Source organism: Stegodyphus dumicola, chromosome 9 (assembly GCF_044657685.1).
Source record: "Stegodyphus dumicola isolate Sdum_Otavi_A_Nest chromosome 9, ASM4465768v1".
In the NCBI taxonomy this organism is placed as follows: domain Eukaryota; kingdom Metazoa; phylum Arthropoda; class Arachnida; order Araneae; family Eresidae; genus Stegodyphus; species Stegodyphus dumicola.
Window position 1 is genome coordinate 155,034,775 of NC_140776.1, and position 18,235 is coordinate 155,053,009.

General features: G+C 32.9%; 1 protein-coding gene across 3 annotated transcripts in view; it reads right to left on the reverse strand.

Annotated features, from left to right (window-relative positions):
* Nucleotides 1–18,235, reverse strand: part of LOC118194571 (nose resistant to fluoxetine protein 6-like) — a 138,927-nt gene that overhangs the window by 24,610 nt on the left and 96,082 nt on the right. For all 3 annotated transcript variants that reach the window (XM_035365733.2, XM_085824261.1, XM_035365740.2), the window contains exons 6-8: nucleotides 17,666–17,848; nucleotides 13,189–13,285; nucleotides 6,773–6,865 (exon numbers count right to left, since the gene is read on the reverse strand). In XM_035365733.2, the coding sequence (XP_035221624.1) occupies nucleotides 6,773–6,865; nucleotides 13,189–13,285; nucleotides 17,666–17,848 (373 nt within the window). The remainder of the gene's footprint in view (nucleotides 1–6,772; nucleotides 6,866–13,188; nucleotides 13,286–17,665; nucleotides 17,849–18,235) is intronic.

Genomic DNA, 18,235 nt, shown 5'->3' on the forward strand with positions numbered 1-18,235 from the left:
AACTAGTTTTAAGTACAATAGATAACGAAAATAATATTTGGTACTATTCCGTTTTGCGGACCGTGAAAAACTTGCAGCGAAAATATATGCGCAAAAGCGCCAAATCTAGCAAACGCGCCCATTTAACAGCGCGCCAAATCTAGCGTACGAGCTGATTTCAGATTGCGTAAGTTTACATAGTTCTATATTTCTTAAGACGCCATTGAAATACTAGTTTAATTTTTAAACCCTTTTTTGAATTTAAATCCTTTTTTGATATCCTATGAATTTAACAATTTGGGAATTGCCCATGACAAAAAGTCTGCAATAGAATTTTGGGTAAGTGCAGAATCACCCACTGCTTGACGCGTTTTTAAGAATTGCACATGCTCGGTATCCATGTACACATTGACTTATTTTCACTTTAAAAAAAAATCCCAGAATTGTACAAAAATGGCACTGCGCACACCCTTGACTTTATCTATGTACACATCGACCTATTTTCACTTAAAAAGTAAAAGAAAATTGATAAAAATCAAATTGTTTTTTACCTTTGTAAAAAGCGGCAAACAAATAAGTGGGCGATTCTGCACTTTACCGAGAATTTTTTCAAAGAAAAGGCATCATTCATTATAGAAAATTATGTTTGAACAACCAACGAGATGAAATTATGCTTTAATAACTCGGTAGCGAAATAGCGATGCAGGCATCCATTCAGTTATATTTAGCAATTTTTATATAAATTATAATAATGATCTGGAATAATTATTCACTCTTATGCTTCCATTCAGTCATGTTTAGCCTTTTTTATATAAATTACAATAAAAAAGGTATTATATGAAATTAAACTTTCATCTAAATTAAAACATCAATCTTAAAATGTTATTTACTATTATACTTCCTTTCTTGCGTTAAGGTTGCCGCAATTATTTTTGGCAGCACTGGCATCAACAATAGTTTGGCGATTTTTTACGGCCCTCAAAACCGAATAGTACCTAACATTTTTCAGGTTAACGTGCTAGTTTCATCATGAAATTAAGACACCTCATGCACCAATTAAAGAAATTAAGGACATTAAACAAGTTTTTGGCTTAACTTAAATTATTAAACACTACTACAATTATATCCATAAATATTTTTACTCTTACAGTGGCTCCCAAAGTATTCAGATGCTTTAAAAATTCATAGAAAAAGCGCTATAGCCCGGAATTGAATTCGAATATGCAGTAGTTTCCAGTAGCCCAGTAGTTTTTCATATCATCTCCATGATTGTTTGAATAAAACCAGACTTTTTTTAACTGACTTATTTTCGGTTTCTAAAATGACAATGTAAGGAGGCATGGATAAAAGACGCCACAAAAGTGATCGTACACCGAAAACGTTTCGTAAAATTCCATACATGAAATTATTATCTGCTACTTTTTAAAATTTTTGCATGTTGGTGGCGTTTAAAAAATCTCTCGCTTTATGCTTTGACGCTTTGCTTGATTTATTATATTTTATTTAATATTTAAAAATAGCTCATAGTCGTAAGAAAATAAATTCGAAAATTGATCATAAACAGAAGGGTAGAATATCGATCCGAGATATTGCTAATTAGTCTCCACTTATCTCATTCTACGGTGGAGTATGTGATAAAACGCCGTAAAGAAGAAAATCGGATTGAAAATAAAGAAGAGGTCAAAGTTAACTCAACGGTGATCAGAGATTTACAGTTTGAAAATCTGAAGAATTCACGTTTAAGTGCTATAAATATTTCTGCAGATTTTACCGAAAAATATGCTTATTCAATTTCAATTAAAAGCTTGTCAACAAGTACTCAAATCAACTGGATTACATAAGCGCTCTGTTCGAAGTAAATGTTTTGTTAGTGGGAAAAAAAAATAGAAAGCTTAGGCTTTTCATCGCAAAATTAATAGTAAATAAGCTCAAAGTGTATTGGAATCATATGTTATTTGCAGATAAAAGCATATTTAGCATTTTGGGTTCCTATGGGAGTATCATTGTACGGAGACGAAAAAAATGAGGAATTCAATTCCAAGACCTTGGTTGGAAGACTTAAGCATGGCGGTGAGGGTATTTTGTGTGAGATGCACGTCCAGTATCAGGATTAAGTAATTTCGTATTTATTGACGGCATAATAAGCCATGTTCTTTATTTAAACATTTTAAAACAATTTCAAACTACCCGCCTAAAATTTGGGATATTTAAAACAACTTTATTTTTTATCAGGATAACCATCTTAAGCAAAACACCCTCAACGTTCGCCTTCAGTGTGTCTTTAATTGTTCACAAGTTCCGAACACTTCGCCTCAGTCACAAGGTTAAAAACCGATAGACGCATGAGGAGAGAATTAGAGGTTAACCCTTTGGGACACTTAATTTCCTTCTGTACTCGCAGAAAAATTGAATGAAAAAGGATTTATACATTACTCTGAGCCTTCTTTACTTATAGTAGATGGCAGCTCAACACAAACCAGTCCATATATTTTAGTTATGTTTAGTTTTTTTACGACCCTCATTTTTCAAAGAAATCTTCCAGATTTTTTTTAGGGTATAAAAGAAATTGTTGGAAAAGAAATTTCTATGTTATTTTTTTAGCTGTATGCTAATCTCATTCTATAATAGTTTTAAATTTTTACCTTGAAATCTTTCCTAAAATCAAACGGCGAACCCTAGGTGTGCCCGGAGAGGGCTCACCGATAATCTAGGATAACTGAGAGTCTGTATTCTTTGTTTCTCCGCATCTCATCTGTCAGTTCATTGACAACAATGTTCATTTCAGAATTCTTTTCAAGTTATATTCAATCAGTGTGCCCAATTTGGGCACACCCACAGAATTAAAACGATATGTGTATCTTCACAAAATTTTATTTGTGTACTCCTTTAGGCCTAATTAGACTGCCTACCTTTTCTTTTTATCCAAACTCCAACTTTAAAAGGTAGCGTGCCGGAAAGGGTTAAAGAGTACTAAGACACAACATTAAATTGGAAACCGAACTAAAAGCATTAGTTGATGGAAGAATGTAGGAACATTGAATCAAATATTAAAGAAAAACTGCTAAACTCTGTACTTAGACGTTTGAAAGCTGTTATAAATACTACAGATTACCTTACAAAATACTACAATATTCACTAAGATATGAAGATTTCTTTAAAGTATACGAAGACTTTTTTGAGGTCACTTTTCTGTTAACTTTGATTATTGATTTTCCAAAACAAAAGTTTTACTACGTTCTTAAAATAATGTAGTTTTTCTAAGAGAAATTTATAGATATTATTGAAACACTCTCCTTCTCAAATTCTAACTTTTATTAATGTGTAAAGCAATATTTACTGAAACTCGTGTAAGTGTATGAACACTTACGAGTAGTAGACACTGTATAGCTGAGTAGTCCACTCGCCGAAGGAAAAAAAATTTTTTTTTTTAAAATCAAAAGGACTGCACGACTAAATGCATCAAATTGTGCATCTAAATCTGTTTCAGTTTAAGCAATAATTAAAATTGTTAAATTTTCATTTTAATACAGATTTCGACACCGAATGAATAGAAATAGAAATAGCGCGAAATTAAATTTTTGCCCGAGTTTTCTACAAAGAAAGTTTCAATTTAGTTCCTTTAATTTTAGAGTAAAACTTGCAGGAAAGGTAAAGAATAAAAATTGACAGAATATTGCCATTGCTAGAAGACACGTAAATGATTATTATTTACCAAAATACGTAACTTATGGAATTAGAAATGTATTATTAGCCCAGAACGGACTATTGGTTTCAAAACGGCATTTTGCATCAAATCACAAGAAGCGTTGAATCACATTTAAACTTTTTGCTATCAAATATTATCGTCCTGTATTACATTTAAAGAAACTAAATAATGAAGAATCTACATGAATGTATTATGTTTCTCACACTGTCAAAAACAACAGTACCTAGAGTCATCAAATTCTGAATAACATAGTCCTCCACCCGAACACGGGTACCTGGAAACCCGAATTTCGAATTTGCTTTATTGTTAGTCCATAGGGGCTTTTTGTCCCTGAAGAACTATTGTTTTAGTTTTGTCATTTTGCGTTGAATCACTATAAATGCCCGTTTCACTTTTCAGACTGTTGCCACCAAATGTTAGAGTCCTGCATTATATTTGAAGAAATGAAATACAGAAAAATCTGCATAAATGTATATATATTTCTCGTAGTGACAAAATGGTACATAGAGCCATCGAATTTTGAATGACGTAATCCTCCTACGAATATGGGCATGTGGAAGACCAAATTTGAAATTTGTTTTATGATCGATTTCATATTTTGTAAAACATTAACGAATTTTTGACTAACAAACTCAAGGATTTCAAAGCGAGCAATGGTAACACTATACGGGGAAAGAAAAAACCTTTTTATCACCAGCGCGCGGAACTGTGTATCGGAAATTCTAATATAGGCTCATTTTAAAATTTTTTTGAGACATTGCTATTGAACTGAATTTTATGGTTTATGTGCAGAGAACATGATATTTAATAAAGTTAACACACAAAACGTTAAGAAAACGCCCCTTTGGACGTAATTTAAAATCTGAAAACTTTCAGGTTTTTTTTTTTTTTTTTTTTTTTTTTTTTTTTTTTCCTATTTTGTATTTTGTAAAACAAACGAATTTTTAATTAAAAAACTCAAAATTTCAAAGCGAGCAGTGGCAGCAATGTAGGGAATAAGACATGTTATCTCTACAGTGCGAAAATATCTATCGGAAATTCTAAAGATATGCGGTTTTTAAATATTTTTGGCACAATGTGCCATCAGCCTAAATGTTTTCAAAACGTGTATCTGTCTTTAAATAAAAAAAAAAAAAAAAAAAAACCGATTTCGCGTAATATTTCAAATTACGCGAAATTTCGGAATGATTTCAGATTTTATTTTTTAAAGTAATAATACCATAAATATTCATGAAAAAGATTAATAAAAATATTAATTACATAATTAGGCATGTTATTTGAAAAATGAAATTGGTACAATACATTAGGAAGTATGTTTAAACATTTTATATTAAGTTTTATTTGAAAAAGTTCTCGTGTCATGTGAAGTGGTATTATTTCCCAAAGTACTAGTTGCTACTGAAGCAGAAGCTTCAGAAGGAAAACTGACTAAGTTCAAATGCTAAAAAGAAAAGCTAATATATTCAACCTAAGTGAATTGTTGAAATCTAACCACTCCATCAATTTTGGAAAGTGAGGGAAACTCTTACATAGAAACTGACTTTCCCACAGGATTAATTTTGTCTCGAAAGCTTTTACAAAGTAAAAGAATATGAAGAAGTATATCTTTTCCAGTAAGCGCTAGATCAAACCATTGAGATGACCTGTAATATCGACAAGAAATGCAATGTCTCTCAACCATGTTTCATCGCTAAACTCATGAGGCACCTTTAGCTAGGCTGAGGTTACCTGTAGCGTGTCAGCCTAGCTCAAGATAAGCGAAGTATTGACGAAAGATTGACATCCGTTGCAAACCTGTTAGAGATAAGAGTCTACTTTTTTTTTTTTTTTTTTTTTTTTTTTTTATGGAAATGAGATTTTATGAGTAGTCAAATTTTTATTTTTAAAATTACATAAGATAAAGTGAAATTTTTGGAAAATTCGTCATTTTGAGAAAATTTTATCTCAAGTAATATCAGACATGTCAATAAAATGTTTTGAATATCAAGAATAAGAGAAAAAAGGTTTTTTTTACGACTAAAAGCTGACAAGGCAATTTTTATTAAAATCAAAATTTCTTTAAATTCTTCAAATTCAAATCTTGGGCCACTAAAATGCCTTCACCGGATCACGCGTTGAAGACCCCTATGTTAAATCATCCTCTTCAACTAAAGAATAACTCGTTGATCATTTCAGATCTGACCCATAGCCATCAACGTTTAAAAATTAGAGATATTATTAAACAAGTTCACATATTATTTAGGTTCTGCCAAGCTGTTTTGAAAGATTATTTGGACTTTCTGAGCGTGGCTCCTCAGAAAGTCCAAATAACACTGTTCGAAAAAATGTTAAATTTTACTCAAAACATAACGAGTTCAAATGAATGATGGAGATGATTTCTTAACGAGAGTCCTTTTATGCAGCATTACCAGCGATGAAGCATTGCTTATGAGTATCACTTCATGCTTTCGTTTGTCTGCTTCATGCACAGAAGCAGACAAACGAATGGAACTTGGAAAACGAAGCAAGACTGAAAATGGCATGCAAAGTCGGTATAAAATCGAGGTAATTTGTCTTATTTGAGCATTCCGAACTTCTATACCAGTTAGCCCAACTAGTAGCACAGAATACTATTTGAATGTTATGTGGCGTTTGCCTGAGGCAGTTCGTAGTAAGCGACCTGAAGTTAGACGAGATAAAGTGCGGATTTTGCATTAAGATAATGCATGTACTCCCAATATTCTTACTTCTCGGGAATTTTTAACCAAAAATTCAAAAACACGGTTTCGCAAGGTTTCTGATATGGCACAGTAAGACTTTCTTATCTCCACTGTTAAAACTGCCGCTTCACGATTTACAATTTTAGTCTACTGACGCGATAATGCTGCGATTCTGAAGAAGCTAGACTAAAATGATTTTGAAACATATTGCGCAGACTGAAAAAATGTTGGAATAAGTGCATTGCAGTCGGAGATTATTATTTTAAAGGAGATGCAATAAATATTGATCAATAAATTGAAATCTTGTATTCCGTAAAATCGTCACAGATACCTTTTGCTCACAATAGTACGAATCCTGCTAATGATGTTGCAATAAATTGTTACTTACCGCCAATATTTATGGACAAAAAACATCAAAAGATTCACATGTCCTTCACTCTTTTCAAGTTTTTTCCATGTCGTAAACATTAGCAAAAATCCACTAAAAATAAAATTAAAATTTAGTTACTATTTGATGCAATCTGTTAATTTAGGCAGCAGTAGATGAAAGGAGTTATAAGTAAAGAGTTGAAAGCATCATTATAATTTCAATTTAAATAAATAAAGTTAAGAGATACTGAATTAAAGTTTAGGTGAATTATTCATTATCAGCTCAATCAGAAATGTTTTCATGTAGTATTTCTCTTGAGAAAAGATTTTCAACTCAGATTTCTTAAGACAATCATTTTTAGAAAACAATACCTTATTTAAGTAAGCTTATCTCGATGAGAAAACAGGGTTGTTTATACGGAAAATTCCCCGAAATCTAGCTTTATCGTCGGATGTTTAGTTTCACGAAAATACACTTAATTGTACTTAATTTTGTTACAATAATTTTAGTTCAGGTAAGTAAAAATATAACTTTGTAAAGAAACTTATTTAAAAAAACAGTTCCTCTTCCTGATGATTATCGAGAGTTTGTCTTCTTGCCGACCACAAATTTGAACTTCATGCAGAGTTATTAAAAGCTTGAAACCATAAAATGCATAATTATAAGGTGATATCAATTAGAAATTCCGTCACTCTGTTTACGCTACATTTCTTATTACTATCTCATTAGTCCAAAGGAGCAATTTGCCCAGAAGGATATTAATTTCGTTTTGACATTTTGCGTTGTTTCACTTTTCAAATTGTTGAAATTAATTGTTTGAATATTATCGCCCTGTAAGAAAATTTACTTATCTATTCTTCTTATTAGTCCAAAAGGATTTGAATCCCGAAGGACTATTAGTTTCGTTTTGGCATTTTGCGTCGGACTCATAAATGTCGGTTCACTTTGCAAACTGTTGCCACAAAATATTAGAGTCCTGCATTATATTTGAAGAAATTAAATAATGAAAAATCTGCATAAATGTATGTATATTTCTCGTATTGTGATAAAACAACGGTACATAGAGTCATAGAATTTTGAATAACGTAATCCTCCAACGAATATGAGCATGTGGAAGACCAAATTTGAAATTTGAAATTTGTTTTATGATCGATTTCCTATTTTTTAAAACTTTGACGAATTTTTGATTAACAAACTCAAGGATTTCAAAGCGAGCAATGGCAACGTTGTACAGAAAAAACATTTTTATCTCCAGCGCGTGAGTCTCTGTATCGGAAATTCTAAAGATATGCTCGTTTTAAAACTATTTTGCGATATTGCTGTTGCACTGGATCTTATGGTTTAAGTGCGAGGAACATGATATTTAATAAAGAAAGGTAACACACAAAATGCTAAAAAACGCCCCTTTGGACGTAATTTAAAATCTGAAACATTTCAGATTTTGTTTTTTTAAAGAAATTAAATAATGAAGAATCTGCATGAATGTATGTATGTTTCTCGCCTTGTGATAAAACGACGGTACCTAGAGCCATCAAAATTTGAATAACGTAATCTTCCATGGCATATCTAGCGCTAATTGGAATTTGAAATTTGTTTTATTTTCTATTTCATATTTTGTAACACTTCAATGAATTTTCGATTAACAAACTAAACAACTTCAAGACATTAACAAACAAACAAGCGAGCAATGGCAACATTGTACGGAAGGAAAAATATTTTTATCTCCAAGGCGCAGGACTCTATATCGGAAATTCTAAAGATATGCTCATTTAAAAATTATTTTACGATATTGCTCTTGAATTAAATTTTATGGTTTAAGGGCAAAGAACGTGATATTTAATAATAAAAGGTAAAAAACAAAATTTTATAAAAAGGCCCCTTCGATGTAATTTAAAATCTGAAACATTTCAGGTTTTTTTATTATTTTTCGAATTTTTTAGTGAAAGAAAACTGCCAATTACTTTCCATAAAATGATGTTTTTTTTTTTATGTGAATTCAGTCTTTTCTTGGTGTCTGAAAGAACACTTCATAAAATGGCTGAAACTTTCTGAATTCTAGGTTTTAAATACGTACACTAGTTCAAGTGACATTTTGACTTGAACATTTAATGATCAACGATTTTTACACATATGAAAAGGAACGACAAAAACACTAATATTTACAGGAAATTTGTCACAATAAATAAAAATAAAAAGTTATTTCATCTTTATAACATCATACAACTTCAATTAAAATTAAAATACACCTAAGGTTGTCATGCCTCATTTGCGATTTTTCACGAAACAATTCTGTCGAATGGCGTGCAGCGCTATCTGTCGGTCGTGAAAGATGACATCCCACATTATTATAAATTATTATATATAAACCTTTAGATTAGCTTTTCTGCAGTTAAAAAGAGGGCTCTGTATTTAAATCTATCCTGCAAATTTACGAATATTACGCTGAATCTTGTTGTTTTACCACCTCTAATAATATAAATCCTGTCAGTTCAATTGCAATAAAATACATAACATAAATTTCACTGTATTTTTTCAAATTTGATTTATCCTTCTTCATTTGTACCTTATTTTCGCCACTTTTAGGTTATTTACACTAATAAACAAAATATTTTACTTATCCATCGTCATAGATCTTCACGCTCTCTCCGAAGTGCCGTATCGTCATGTACACAAAGTTTAAATTAATTTCTTTCACAATTTTCATTACACTTCTGGGAAAAATATTTTGGCTTTCGTTTTCTAAGTCATGGCATAGAATCACTGTGGGGTATTTATTGTGATTTCTTTAAAAAGATTCCAACACACATGAAATGCGAACACATGTCAACAGGAGAAATTCTCCATACTCAGTGATTCTGCATCAAATCTGACGGCTATCGCAAGTCAAAACAGCCGGAGTCCATTGGTATACAAAATTCAGAAACAGCTTCTGACAATGCCTATTTCGCAAAGACCCACTTTAAAATGGGTTCCCGCTCACACAGGGATTCAAGGCAATGAAGCCGCTGACCTACTGGCCAAGCAGGCAGCCAACTGTACGGATATATTAGAAAGACCAACTAAACTTCCTTGGTCTCATATTAAGCGAACAACTTTGACAAGTCTACTACAAAATTGGCAAAGTAGATGGACAGAGGCAGAGGTAGGACGAAGGACATTTCGCTTACTGCCAAAAGTTAACATGGAAATAAAGACCCACTGTGCTAGCCTAACACAGTTCTTGACAGGTCATGGACCATTCCCAGTATACCTGAACAGATTCAGACTTAGGGATACTCCTTTCTGCGAATGCGGAGAGGAAGGCGACACGGACCATTATTACTTCCATTGTGTACATACAAGAACCTGGCACTTGAAGAAATCAGCGGACTGTGCTTGGGCAATGTGGACGACTAACACACTCAAAAACAGAATAGCCCTTGATAAAATAGAGAAAATCTCAGAACACTGCCTAAGCAGAAACAACCGTGGATAATATTATAATGTTTCAAAAGTTCAGAACTTAAAGCAGATAACCAAAATAACTGTTAGTGCCTTGCAGTTAACAATATGTAAAAACTGTTATTAGTTTATAATATTCAACCTTGTTACTCTGGAGTCTTCCCCGCCGTGATGGTATATAATTCCGTTTGGTTCATGTCCGTGGTCGGAAGCCATCATAGCGGTGCACTCACTCACTCGCTCGCCAATACTGCAAATTGGATTGAAGCTAGTTCTAGTCAGAAGAATAAAGCATCATCCTTATTTTTTACTTCAGTAAATGTAGCCAACAAAGGCATATGTTTGCCAGTAATAATCTCTGGAGTTCATTTTTCATTTTTACATATCTGATTAAAGGTTGAGAAATAGCAGTTTTCAGTAGGAACACAGAAAAGGCTCGGTTCAAATGTTCATTTCATACAATTTAACATGTTCAGAATTCTCTGGCATAACATCAGTTTTTATCGGGGTAGAATTTTTTAACGTATTACATGCTCCGCTCTTAGGCACTGCACGGAAAGAGAGGGATGCCCCTTGGAGGTCTTTAAAGGGAACTGTCTCGTATCCATATTATACATGGTGAAAAGCACAAAAACGCCCATATAGCCAACCCTTTTGCTGGGATTTTAATTCCAGACCGAACTACCGGTGTTCAGCGGCTTTTACCGCTCGGCCACTGGTGGATTTAGTCGTAGAATTTGAAGATGAAATGACCTGACCAATACGTTGGCGACTTTTTTTATTTGGAAAATTGTTTTCATCAGAACTTTAGATTTCAGGGTTTTTTTTAATCGCTTTCCCTTGCGTTTTGAAATTTAAAAGGCTTCGAATTTCTTCTCAGTAATTCATAGACTGCTATGTGTGACACATCAAATTTTTTTACGAAAATTTGCATGATTACCCAGCGTTACTTTTAATCATTTTCAGAAGCTTCTACCTTTAACTTGTAAGAATGCTTCTACCTTAGCCTTGGCTTCGCTTTTTCTTAACGAATATATGATATGGTCTAACCTTACGTTCATTCAAGTTGATCTCAGTGTGTTATTAATTAAACAACTTGAAAGAACCCCCTCCAAAAAAAAATTGAAACCCGTCCAATGATGATCTGTGCAATGACCTTTCTCTTAAGGGAAATGAGATTTGACTCAGAACAGTAATTGATGAACAGAATTTCATAAGTGAGTTCACGTTGTTAAAATTAAATTAACAAAAGCATGTAAATTGGTTTGTAATAAATTTATGAGAATTTATATTGTCTTATTTCTTTCGTTACATACGTTACTTCGTTCAGTTGGCATTCTTTTCGTGGAAAACCAGATAATTTTCAAAAATTCGCATAAATAGTTTCTATTGAGGAAAAAATATATGCTTAGCCTACGTACAAAGATATGATCACAAAAATTTTCATATGTCAACAAAGATCGAACATCAAACGAGATGAGTATTTATTAAGTGGTTATCTAAAGCAAAACATACTTGAGAGCTATTGTAGGCATACAATTATCCCGTACTACCCATTTCCGTTCCAAACAATAATTGAGACCTCGAAGAAATTAATATTGTTTAATAATTTTTATCTATTAGGCTGCTGATAAAATCACTTACACTTTAGGAAATGTTGCTTTGAAAAAAGGCAACTCATTATGAAAAATTATTCAAGAAATAACTGCCTTAGAAGAGGTGATTCCTTCGAGGACTTAAGAGGAAACTACTAAACACGTCCCGTCACGTCACATCACGTTATACAAAGGAAGAAATAACGAAACGTCCCATGCCGCCAATTGGCTCAGTTGCCCAAAAGTGGAACCCAAAAAGAACTACTAGCGCTTAAGGGTCACTCGTTGCTGGTAGGCGCTGCCCTAAAATGATCATGCTAAGCATTACTAGCAAGTTAAATACATTCTGCCATCCTTGTAGTTTCTGAGACTTACAACAGTTATGTACTATAGTGAAAAAAATCCTTTTCAACCCTTAATCATTTGGTGCATCTAATGCACAAATGAAAATTTGTCCAGCACAGCTTAGCATGACCTTGAAACACGCGTGTTAGCATGACCTTCAGCAAAGCTTAGTATGACCTTGAAACACACATGCTAATATAACGAGCAATCCTAGTATGACCTTAAAAAACACATGCTAATATGACGAGCATATCCTAGTATGACCTTGAAACACATATGACCTTGAAAACCATATCATGACCTTGAAAACCATATCATGACCTTGAAAACCATATCATGACCTTGAAACACGCGTCTGCGGCATAAAGTAGAATTGTTAAAGATTAAATCTTTCCAGAACTCTTACATATTCAATGAGCTTTATGGCAAATTCTCTTACAAACGGTTAACAGGTTCCTAAAAGGTCAACAATGCGGCCGAGCGGTAAAAGCCGCAGACCGCTATTCGGGATTCGAATCCCTGCGGACGGGCTGACTGCATGGGCGTTTTCGTGATTTTCCCTATGTGTAACGTGGATACGAGCCAGTTTCCGTTAAAAAGTCCTCCACGGTGCCATCCTCCTTTTCCATGTAGTGCCAAAAGGCCGGAGCACATAATAAATAAAAATGCAATCATCTAATCATCAAAATACTAACAACTAGATGTAAATAGATGGTAAAAGCGAACAGATTACGACAAACTTTGGTGAAAAGGTTTATTTGAAGAATGACTGTACATTAAGGTATACTGATACAAAATAAAGTAATTACATGAATTTAAGTGAGGATTTACCATACTTGGCTTAAATTAGTATTGCTTCTTTATTATTTTATATTTATACATTTTAAAACCTTTTGCTCTAGCGTATAAAAAGATAAGAAAAATTCTGCATTTTTGTAGCTTCGTTTCAGGTGTAAAAGAACTGCTGACTTAATTAAGAGTTAAAAAAATGGCGCCCTCATTTGCGACGTTTCTGAACGAGAATTATTGAAGATATCAAGTAAAAGCACTAACCTCATAAAAAAGAAAGAACCGACTGGAATTGTGAAGTTCTCGATTACTGCTAAAGGTAGGTACCCATCGAATTCTTCTTCCACTCCAAGCAAATGACCTACATAAATAGTAAAATAAAAAATTCAAGACAGGGAAATCAATACACACCGTAGCCACAAAAGTCCTTACCTAGACTATTTTGGCAACCGTTGGTAGTAGACATGTAATTTCAACTACAAAAAGGTCTCAAATGGCGGAGAGAGTCATGTTTAGGCATTGTTAAATTTAAAGAGATCAATTTTATAGAAATTACAATTTTTATTGAGGAGTTTTTTATACAATTACTAGATGATTATTCTAAAATAATAATAAAGCTTTGTGAGAATATTAGTAACGTATTTTTTAGACTTTGCAAACATATAAATTCTTATATATTATTTGTGTGAAAATTCTTTAGGCATTTCAAAAATAGCAAAGTTTTAATTAAGGAGACGAGTAACTTGCAAAAGAATAGAAAAAGGAAGAAAATCAATCTTGAATTATTCTAATTTATTTATTAACCGACCCCTCTATGCAAATTCAAAATGATATCAGAGATGGCAAATTTTGAAAAGTGTTTCCTAAATACAGTACAACTCCATCTATCCGAACTCCGAATCGCTTTCAGAATTTGAGAGAGGGAAAAGACAGGAAAAGATGAGGATGACGTGTCGCTTGAGGAATTAAGAAACAATTCTTTTGAAAATTCCTGGATGTTTAGAAGTTAGTTCTGAGGATACAGCAGAAAGGATGATGTGCGATTCATCAAAACCTGGGTTACAAATTCTAAATGATGAACTTATTGAAAGTGTGATAGAAGAAAGTGTCGAGAAAGAAGATGACCTTTTAATGTTGAAGTTGAAGCAGACACGGGAACATCAGCTAGTGACGCGTTTGGCAGCCTTGAAACTGCGTTGAAGTGGATAGAGCGTCAGCTCCAGTGTGACCACATGCAACTTATTATCAAGCGGATGTACGACATGGCTACCCGAAAACGGATGAAGACATTCAAACAGTTTACTTTGACCGAAATGTTCAGCAAGTAACGACTTTCAGCACTTCAATTACAGTACAGTAAGCTATATAACATATATGTAAAAGTGTTGCCCTATCGTTTTAATTAATTAAAACTTCTTTAAAAAATAGTTTTTTCTCTCATTTTCAACCTACAGTACATACAGTAATTAATTAAAGTGTACGATGACCTTTTCTTCGGAAAAAAATCAATTATCCCAATGCGTACCGGTCCCAATTGATTCAGACAACTGGAGTCTACAGTATATGCGGCTTTTGTGGACACAGTGTATAATCAGCTTTTATTTGAATAAAAATCGGCATATTTTGAAAAAATGAAAAATTAAAGTCGCGTTACTCCTAACAGTAATTTTTTTCGGTACTATTCGGTTTCTAGGGCCGTAAAAATTCGCCAAACTATTGTTGATGCCAATACTACCAAAAATAATTGCGGCAACCATAATAATTGTGGCAAGAAAGGAAGTATAACAGTAAATAACTATTTAAGATTGATGTTTTAATTTACATGAAAGGTTAATTTCATATAATACTATTTTATTATTATAATTTATATGAAAAAGGCTAAACATGACTGAATGGAAGCATAAGAGTAAACAACTATTTCAAATCATTATTATAATTTACATATAAATTGCTAAACATAATTGAATGGATGCCTACATCGTTATTTCCCTACTGACTTACCGCTAAAGCATAGATGAAATTATGCTTTAGCGGTAAGTCAGTAGGGATCATTTCATCTCGTTGGTTGTTCAAACGTAATTTTCTATAATGAATGATGCCTTTTCTTTGAAAATATTCTCTGTAAAGTGCAGAATCGCTCACTTATTTGTTTGCCACTTTTTACAAGAGTAAAAACAATTGGATTTTCGTCAATTTTCTTTTACTTTTCAAGTGAAAATAGGTCGATGTGTACATAGATAAAGTCAAGGGTGTGCGCAGTGCCATTTTTGTGCAATTCTAGGATTTTGTTTTTAAGTAAAAATAGGTCGATGTGCACATGGATACCGAGTACATGCAATTCTTAAAAACGCGTCAAGCAGTGGGTGATTCTACACTTTACCCAAAATTCTATTGCTGACTTTTCGTCATGGGCAATTCCCAAATTGTTAAATCCATAGGATATCAAAAAAGAATTTAAAAATTAAAGTAGTATTTCAATGGCGTCTTAAAGAAATATAGAACTATATAAACTTACGCAATCTGAAATCAGCGCGTGAGCTAGATTTGGCGCGCTGTTAAATGGGCGCCTTTGCGCGTACATTTTCGCTGCAATTTTTTTAAGGCTCTCGAAACCGAACCTTTTTTGCTTTTGAAAAAGGTACTCTTCAAGTTTCTAGTTGGCCTAAGACCTTTTACCTGATGCAAATAAAGAACATCTATTAGCTTACTAATATGAATTTTATATCAAATTTATATCAGTCAGAAACCACGCTGTACCTTGAGTCGTTATGCAATCTCTTCGATTTCTTATAATGGTGATAGTTTTTTTATATCAAATTTCATAGTTTTGTGTAAGTGTTTTGTAATTTTTGAATAAATATGCTCTTTTTGTTATTAAAAACAAAATAATAATAAAATATGTAAATTAAAATGCATTTTTTGCGGTCTTCGTAAGTACTTTGAAAAGGGTAAGAACCATAAGTCTTTTTTCATAACGAATTAATTCTTATTTAACCTCGCTTTTTCATTTAAATTTCAACGAGTTTCAAAAACCTCTATGTAAATTTTCTACAAAACGAAACAAAGTTATTCCTTTCTTTCTACAAATTAGAGATGCTAGAGATACTGAAGCAACAAGAGTCAGCGTAAGTTGCACAAATTTGCATGGCGAGTTTCCAAAGTTATAACAAAACTTCCTTCTTCAGTTGATGATTAAGGAGAAGCCCGAGATCAAGCGATAACAATAGACTGGGAAAATAGAGCTAAGATAAGGATAGCTAAGATAAGCACCAGCTATAGATAAAAAGGAAAAGAGTTATGAAATTTCTTTAAAAATTGTAGGTAAAGAAGAATTGGGATCATTAACCCACTAGCTGCGTATTCCGCGATTTCTATGTGCAATGTAGAAGTAGCAAAATTTGCGCAACCCTAGATTTCCGCGGGGATGTTTTTTTCCCCGTTATTTAACTGTGCAACCCGCTCTTTTTCTGTTCATGGTTTTATTTTGGCTTTTCTGTGATGTTTAATAGTTTATTCAGATCTGGATCAACATATGGCGTTAATTGTCCATATTTCTCCGAAATAGACAAGCATGTTTTGCAACATTTTTCGCGCTCTATTCAAAGCTCCAAGATGTCTGTAGTTCAACTCTTAATCCATGAGACTAACTTCTAGACATTTTGCTAGCCCCAAATCCCATCAAGATAGAGCCTCGTAGACAGTGCACTGTTTGTTGATAAACTGAAATTGGCAAAAAAAGAAGCGGAAATTTGGTGCATTTGCCTAGAGCCTTATTTCGAAGTTTACCATATTAAACTTCATTTTTAATAAATTTTTATAAGAATTTTGCATGTTTTCATTAGAGAATACGTTTTACCTTTGTGTTTCATAAAATAAATCATCATTTAATCAAGATTAATTTTCATTCTTTTATATGATCAGTCTTCAGTTTAAATTTTCCGACAACCTTTATTTACGATCTAATTCTATAATGAAAAAAAAATCTTAAAAACATTTTGTACATTTTAATCCCAAAATATATGTAGATTTGAAATATGTAATAAAAAATACGTAATTTTTGAACCTATTTTGATAAAATAAATTACGCAGCGAGAGGGTTAATTGGAAAATTTTTATAAATGGGAAAAGCCTTTTTAAAATCCAATTCGCCAACAGTTACTTTTCGGGGGAAGGAGGAAAAATTTCGTTATAGAAAAATGGGAAATGAACTTCTTTAACCAACAATGTTGGGCAGTAGCGAATACATGTGAATCTATTTCTAATTATTTGTATATGTTTTATGGTTCTTAAACCTAAATTTCAAGGCTGCCTTATTTTGAGTAACTGCAGAGATTCGGAGGAATATCATAAATGCGAATGTTTATATCATGTGGCGAGTTAAAGAAACAAGCCATGTTTGTTTACATTATACTACACTTTCCTCCCCCCCCCCCGAGTGAGTTATGTTTCTCTCATTTCGAGTAGAAGGTCAAATCTACATGCATCTCCAATCCTATGGAGATGCAGTGCCATTTTGTGGAAAAATTTATAGTTTTTAAAACGTTCCAAAACACTGGCACAAATGTGTGATGGCCGGGGATGAAAGGGAAAAGGCTCTGGCACGCCAACTTTGAATGAGAGCGTTCCTTGCTGGCAGGAATGCATGATAATCGGCACGAAGGGGTTAAAATAATATGTATGGCATCTTGCATAAAGAGTTAAAAACTTACTGGCGAATTTAAAAATAAAAATATATACTTACGATACTTAAGGTACTTCCATGTATCTGTGTAAAAGTAGGTATGTCCCAAAATAATCCAAGTGGCTGACAAGAACCGAATGCCGTGAAAGCAACCAAGAGCTCCACTTTTACCACCAGAATCTCCGAACAATTTCTCGGTATTTGAATACAAAGAGAATGCTTTGAGCGCTCTTAATAGCGAGTCTAAAAGTGCAATGTCCCATAATTAATTACTGAAGTATTAAAAAAGCAGAATAAATATGCAGAAATAAGTATTCACTGACGATATCCTGAAGTAGTATAATTAAGTTAAAACTATTAAATAATCATTTTTATTGTACTACGTTTAAATAAATTAATTTGAAGGAATTTGTCTGGCCCATTTTTATTGCTAGAAAAATAATCTTCATGTATTTAAAACGCAGTTAAAGTCACTGCTTAGTTACGATTTGATAACTCATCATTTCAATACAATCTGTATCAAGCTATTTTCATTTCAGCATCAAAAGTTCTGTCTTTTAAAAACTCTTTCTACAAGTCAAAAATACTTTAAAATGTAATATCATAAATCAGACAAAAGTATTTAAGTTG